The sequence below is a fragment of the Delphinapterus leucas genome, chromosome 13 (assembly GCF_059928025.1).
Source record: "Delphinapterus leucas isolate spDelLeu-1000000601 "Yukka" chromosome 13, BTC_Dleu_Yukka2, whole genome shotgun sequence".
In the NCBI taxonomy this organism is placed as follows: domain Eukaryota; kingdom Metazoa; phylum Chordata; class Mammalia; order Artiodactyla; family Monodontidae; genus Delphinapterus; species Delphinapterus leucas.
In genome coordinates this window covers 12617167-12623663 of record NC_143141.1, presented here as the reverse complement: position 1 = coordinate 12623663, position 6497 = coordinate 12617167, and the positions used below count along the sequence as shown (strand labels likewise).

At 61.2% G+C, this 6497-nt stretch overlaps 1 protein-coding gene across 1 annotated transcript; it reads right to left on the bottom strand.

Annotated features, from left to right (window-relative positions):
* On the bottom strand, window positions 1-6106 carry NT5DC4 (5'-nucleotidase domain containing 4). Its single transcript, XM_089894201.1, is given in 16 exon segments — window positions 1-744; window positions 1401-1453; window positions 1455-1512; window positions 1634-1700; window positions 1944-2104; window positions 2833-2860; window positions 2935-2988; window positions 3111-3230; window positions 3480-3551; window positions 3711-3754; window positions 3757-3791; window positions 4140-4197; window positions 4308-4399; window positions 4583-4679; window positions 4761-4880; window positions 4962-6106. Coding segments are annotated over 16 exon segments (1314 nt in total). The 5' UTR covers window positions 5161-6106; the 3' UTR covers window positions 1-688.
* Window positions 6107-6497: the final 391 nt, after the last annotated feature.

Genomic DNA, 6497 nt, shown 5'->3' with positions numbered 1-6497 from the left:
GATTGAGGAACTGGCTAAGCCCCACCCATCACCCTGCAGGCCCTTTTAAGGGCATACTGCTGTCATGCGTAATATGGCCAGCAGGGGGCGCTGGCTGACAAGGCCAGGTGGCGCTCCAGACGACTGGGGGAGTCGTAATTGGGCTCTGAGGTCTGGGACGGAGCGAATCCAGTCAGGCAGCCCGGAGGCACACGCCCTACCTTCAGCCCCGCTGGGCCCATCCCCTCCTCCCTCGGCACCCCGCTCTTACCCGAATCTCCCTCTTGGTGGAGCTGATGAGTGGCAGCCCGGAACTGCTGCCATCCATGTGCCTGGTGCAAAAATGGCCACGTGACCCAGGAAGAGAGGAACCGGCCCCCCAGGCTCCGGGCACAACCTCCCCAGATCGAGTTGGGGACACCCTACGGGCGCCCAGTGGGGGGTACTGGTCTGGGTGTGTGCCCGTGAGTGAGATGGTAAGCGTCCTCAGTCCAGGCTGGTGGGTCAGCAGGAAGGGCCTAGAGGTCATAGTGTGAGTGTCCCAAGGGGGTCAGAGGGGTCCCAAAGTCCAGTTTACTAGGGAAGCCCACCCCGAAACAGATCATGATTTCCCGACCACTCTGGCGAGGACCCCGCTGCCAGGCCTGGACATGGACCATTACCCTACATCCTGCTCCCCTCCCCGGGCAGGGGTCACAGGTCAGGGCTCTCACTGGTACAGGTCCGCCAGTTGCATGTCCAGCCCCTTCAGCGCCTCCATTCGCTCTGAAAAGTGGACAAGGGACAGGGGGCTTGACAACCCTGCCCACCTTTGTCCCAGGCCTAGCTCAGCTAGTTGAGGTGAGGGTGGAAAGGCCACTGGGGTCTAGGCTCCCCCTACTGTGTGTATAACATCCTTCACCCTTTCCTTACATTGAGGGAGACTCTGCCCAAGGCAGAGCAGGGACGGTTGAGGAAGCTGACACAGAGTCAGGTGACCCGCCCAAGGTCACAAGGCAATGATTCAAACCCAGCCCTTAGGACAAGCCTGGATTGTTTGGGTTCATAGCAACTCCTGACCCCGAGGATACAAGTCATTCCTGGCTGGGAGAGTGGACCTTCCACTCACTAAGATTCCTCAGGGTGGGTAAGGAGGGTGGGTTCAGTGACGAAGGAAACCTTGGACTACAGAAACACCACAGGACTCTGGAATCAGGAGACAGGATTTGAGTCTCAACTTTAGCCCTTCTGGCTGTGTGACTTTGGGCAAGCCGCTTAACCTCTCTGGGTCTCTGTTTCCTCGTGTATAAAATAGATCTGCTCTCACAAACCACAGAGAGGACGGTATTATCACGGTCACTACCAACCCCCCCCCCCCCCCCGCCACAGGAGAGAGGGGAAGATGTGACCATGGTGCCCCCTGCTGGCCCCCCACGTCTCACCCTGCTCTCAGGCCCGGATGTCCAGCTCCCGGGACAGCTCAGGAACCACCACTGACGTACAGGATGTCCTTCCCCCGCACCCCGAGCAGCTTGCACACTGCGTCTGACGACCCTGCCCGACCATGGGAGGACAGGCCCACTCACAGCCCTTCCTGTCCTGGTGGGCAGCCTGGGGACATGGGCTCCTAGCTGAGAGGTGGCGCCTGTGGAGCAACGGGGCGGGGAGCCGGTACCTCCAGAGTAGACGGCACAGTGTTGATGGGGCCCCGTGCTGGTGCCCACGCGGAGCTTACCCATGTCCTAGAGGGGGCAGAAGGGGTGCCCTGGCCAGAGAGGGCAGGGGGCTGGGATTGGCAGGGGTAACCGTGGGGTGTGGGAAGAAGGAGGCGGCAGAGGGCCCTGAAGGGGTCCCCTGCTTCCTTGCTTCCGGGGACAGACAGCAGAGCAGCAGCTGCCAAGGGCAGGTCAAGCCTGAGAGGCGGGTTCCCTCACCACAGCGTGGGGCCACGGGTCATGGTGGACGGGCCTCGGCCCCTGCATTACCGTCCTGAGCTGTCTCAGCACCGTTCCCTCCGCAAAGAAGCAGGGCTTCTGCGTGTCCACCACGATCAGGTCGAAGTAGGACCTCCAGAGCCTGCAGGGGGTGGGCAGGTGCAGACACAAGCGCTCAGCCTGGGAATCTGACCCGCCGCGGCTCACAGGTCCTCAGCCAGGTCCCCGCCAGCCCCTGCCCCGCCATACCCGGCCGAATGCCCGCCCGGGCTCCGCCACGCTCTGGACTGGTGAAAGCTCGCCAGCCCTCGCATCTCATGCCCACCCACGTGCCCTGGCCCTGGCCCTCAGCAGGACTGAGACGTCCCGGGGGCAGGACCCCGGCAGTCTGGCCACGCAGCCATGCTGGCATGGGAGGCTCACAAGCTATAGCAGCGGAGGCCAGCGCTGGATGTCGCGTGCACCGCGTCAGCCTCCAGAGCCCCTCACAGCACAGAGTCAGAGACGCAGGGGCACGGGACAAGAGCACAGTCCCCGAACTGCAGACCCGCTCACCGGCTTGCCTGCCGGGTCCCCGCGGGGTGTGTCACCCCCCCTCCCCCAGGCCTGCTACAGCCTCTTCTCACCCCCTTCCCCACCCACTTCCACCCCATCCAGCCCCTCCCCAGATACCTGATGGCCTCTTCACTGCCTTCTCCAAGGCCGTGAGTGGCCTTCCCCACCCCTCCAGGCTCCTCCTGTGGACTGGCTGAGGTCACTGGTCTCCCACCCACCGGGGAAGTTCCCACAGGCTCACCCACGTGAAACGACCCCCACACACACTTGCTTCTTCTTCCAGCGGGGGGCTGGCCATGGGAAGGGCCCCAGCAAGGTGGCCCAGCCCGGCCCTGCCTGCCCTTGACGCAGCCTCCCCCAGCCAGGCGCGTGGCCCTCACCTCACCAGCGCCAAACAGGTAGCTCCGGATGGCCTGGCGGGGACAGGGCAGGGGTCAGGGCACCCAGCTGAGATGGGCCAGGGGCCACTACCTGCCATTGCCCTCACCCCACAGGCCGCGCTGGAGCGAGATGGTGGGAAAATTGCTTCTTCCACCGAGATCTAAAAAGGCCAAGAAATGGAACCCAAGATGCCAACCAGGCAGTGGGCGGAGCAGGGTCTTGGCTGCTGTTTCCTGCAGTGCCTCAGTTTCCCCAGGGCCAAGAAGGAAGCATTTCTCTGGCCCGGAGGCTGAGGGCCTCCCCCGTCACAGGCACACGCACGTCGGTGTAGTTGTAGCAGCCAGTAGCCAGGAACACCTTCCCTACCTCCTTCCTCTTGCCCCGCAGGATGGGGATTCCCGCCTGGATCAGAGAGAAGAGCAGCCTCCAGGGCTGGGGTCTCCCCAAGCTGCCCCAGGAGCCCCTTCCCAGGTCTCAGCCCCATGGGCAGGGGGCCCCAGGCCAGGCAGGAGGGCGGGGCGCAAGGCCGGGGTGCACAGCTCTGTCCAGATCTCGAGGGGAGGCCAGAGAAGGGGGAGCAGCCCCAGTGCCCTGGGGAGGAGGGGGACAAAGGGACAGGCTTGGTCATGACCCTGGTCTATAGCCACTCGCATCCTTCTCCACGTATTTCTCCAAGTCTTCTGCGGTCCTCTCCTTGAGACAGCCCCGCGGGAGGGAGCAGAGCTGTGAATGTGTGTGCGTGCGTGCGCGCGCGCACACGTGCCTACACATGCCTGCATCCAAGATGAGGGAGCCCAGACCACCAGCCTCCACGGGAAGAACACCAGCCTCCACGGGAAGAAGAGTGAAACCTTATGGGGTCTGGGGGCCTGGGCCACTCACCGAATGGTGGATGTTATCCATGGCATCCGTCACATCCTGGAAGACATGAAGAGGTTTCCATGCTGATAACCGGTGTCACAGCTGGGTCAGGCCAAGAGCGAGGCTGATAAGGGGCCCTGATGTGACCACCAACCCTGGAGCCCTACCAGGGGGACCCCTCCATCCACAGTGGGCCCGACACTGGGCTCATGTCCCAAACCTCCTGGCACGGGTGTCACCCTACACTGAGGGTGACCCCGTGGGGGCATCAGTTACAAGGTTGGGGGCCCCTACATCCAAGGCCTTCCCGCTGAGCTCCTGGAGCCCCTCAAACCCCTCAGGAGGAGCCTCTGCCCTCTGGCGGGGCCCCCATTTCCGGGCTTGGCCCCTAAGCCGCGCGGTGTCCTGCTGGTCACCCAGGGCTGCAGTGGGGAGGGGTACGGAGCTCACTGGATGTAGCGGGAGCAGCCAGAGAAGAAGCCCACCAGGCAGACGTAGAGACAGGTTTCTAGGGCAGAGGGAGGCTGGTCGGTCGCTGGCCCGAGGAGCCAGGCAGCAGCCCACCAGGCCAGAGCCAGGACCAAAGGATCACCTCCCCCAACCCCCATCAGCCCTCACCAGGCAGGTTGAAGAGCGTGATGAGGGTGTGGGACCGCTGCAGCTCATCCCTCTGAATGAACTTACTGGGGTAGAAACTCCAGATCTCGGCCCTAGGGAAGGGGAGGGCTGGGTGCCGCGATGCCCCTCCCCAGTGCCTCCCACTCTTTCCCGCCTCTACCCATCCTTCTCTCCCTCCTTATCCAGCTGGCATTGCCGAGCCCCTGCGGTGTGCCTGAGTCACCCCCCGCCACTGTCTTTCCTCCAGCATCCTCGCCCCCCACCCCGTTCCTTACTCCGGGAGGAAGGAGAAGCCGTGGGTGCCCAGCAGCCCATTCCCGCGGGCGTCCACCTTCAGCAGGTTTCCACAGGGCGCGTCAAACAGCAGCCCCCCGGGAGAGGGCACAGAGGTTGTGGATGAGGCACCAGGGCCAGTGAGTGGGCCCAGCCTCCCGCCCCGCGGGCTCCCGCACCTGGTGGGGAAGGCAGGGTCGTAGGTGCAGTGCAGGATCTCGTGTGGGTACCCGAAGCACACCAGGTGCTCCAGCAGCAACTCGAAGGCCAGCGACTCATAGGCCGGGGACTTGTAGGCTGTGGGCCAAGCAGACCCAGGCCGGTTGGTGCCCACCCCCTGCTCCCAGCCCCAAATTCCCCTCACTCCCCTCCCCCTCCCAGCCAGAGTGCAGTCCATGTCGAAGCCAAGGCAGCAAATCTTCCCCAGCTCCAGGCTGCGGTTGACAAAAATCCTGGAAGGGGAAGGACACTTCCCAGACTCCAAGACCCGGGGCCTCACGTGTGTCTGGGCACATGCGTGTGAGCGCATGTGCGAGCGTGTGCAGGGCTCCGTCTCAACGTGGGAGTGTGCTGGGGGCATCCCCGTGAGCGAGGATGCGCCGTTGTGTCTTTCCTGAGCGGGGTCACTGTGTCCAAGTTCAGAGAGGACGCGTTTGTCACAGGTGGACAGCACATGTCCCCACGTCGGCGTGCGTGGGGGGAGAGCACCTCCCTCCCTGCCAAGTGTACACTGTCAGGTTTCCCTCTGACGGGTCACTGCCCACCTACAGAAAGATGTCCCCTTGTGAGTGCAGGGGCTTGTCTGTGTTCTGAGTGTCACCATCCCTGTGTATGGGCTGCTGTGTTGTGTGGGATATGTCAGGAAATGGGGTGTTTGTAAGATCCCCCCGACCTCCATCCCAAATGCCCATCTCACCGCTGGTGCCAATCCTACCCCAGGGCCTGTGTCTCCCCTCTGGGCCCCCCAGGCTCTCCCCCGTCCACACAGGCCATCGCTGCCAGGAGTGAGGAGACAGTGGCCCCCTCCCCAGCTACCTGCCCGCTAGCAGTGAGGCCCAGCAGCTCCCGTCTCCCTCAAACACTTCAGACACCGCTGCCGCCACCCTGGGCCCCCATCTCCTCCTTTGAGGGAGAAGAAAGCCAGGACAGTCTCTGGCATCCCCTCTCTTCTCTAAGAGAGAAAATAGTAATGATCAAGGAAGAAGAATTCATCTATATTATGCCACCTCCACTTCCAGGGCTTGTGCACCCAAAGACCTCAACCACCTAGAATGTAGCCGAGAATACAGAGTGAAGCAAACATGGCGTTTACAAAAGCAGAAGACTCGTGTGCTTTAAAAATAAGAGTGTCGGGACTTCCCTCGTGGTCCAGTGGCTAGCACTCCGTGCTTCCAATGCAGCGGGCCTGGGTTCAATCCCTGGTCGGGGAACTAGATCCCACATGATGCATCTAAAGATCCTGCATGCCGCAGTTGAAGATCCCACACGCGGCAACGAGGATCCTGCGTGCCGCAACTAAGACCGGCACGGCCAAATAAATAAATAAATACTTAAGAAAGAAAAAAAAACATATGTCCACTCAAAATAGATCTTAAAGGACACAGCAGTACATTGGTAGCTGTTAATAGAGCAGGGCTAGCTCTGTCTATATAAGTAGACAAATGGGCCTAGTCACAGAAGTTCAAACTATCTGGTTATCTCATGTATTAACACAAACTGGGTCTCAGTTCCAGTTGTATTTAATGTTTTATGATCTCCTAGACTTTCCAGTCCAGGCACTTTTTGACAAAACTTTGTCCTCATTTGAGGGGTTTTTGTTGTCGGGTTTTTATGTTTGTTTTTGTGGGTATTTGCCTCATTCCATCCCTGAGCTTTGCAGCTAGACAGATGTGATTCAAAACTATGTTCTAAGGTGTT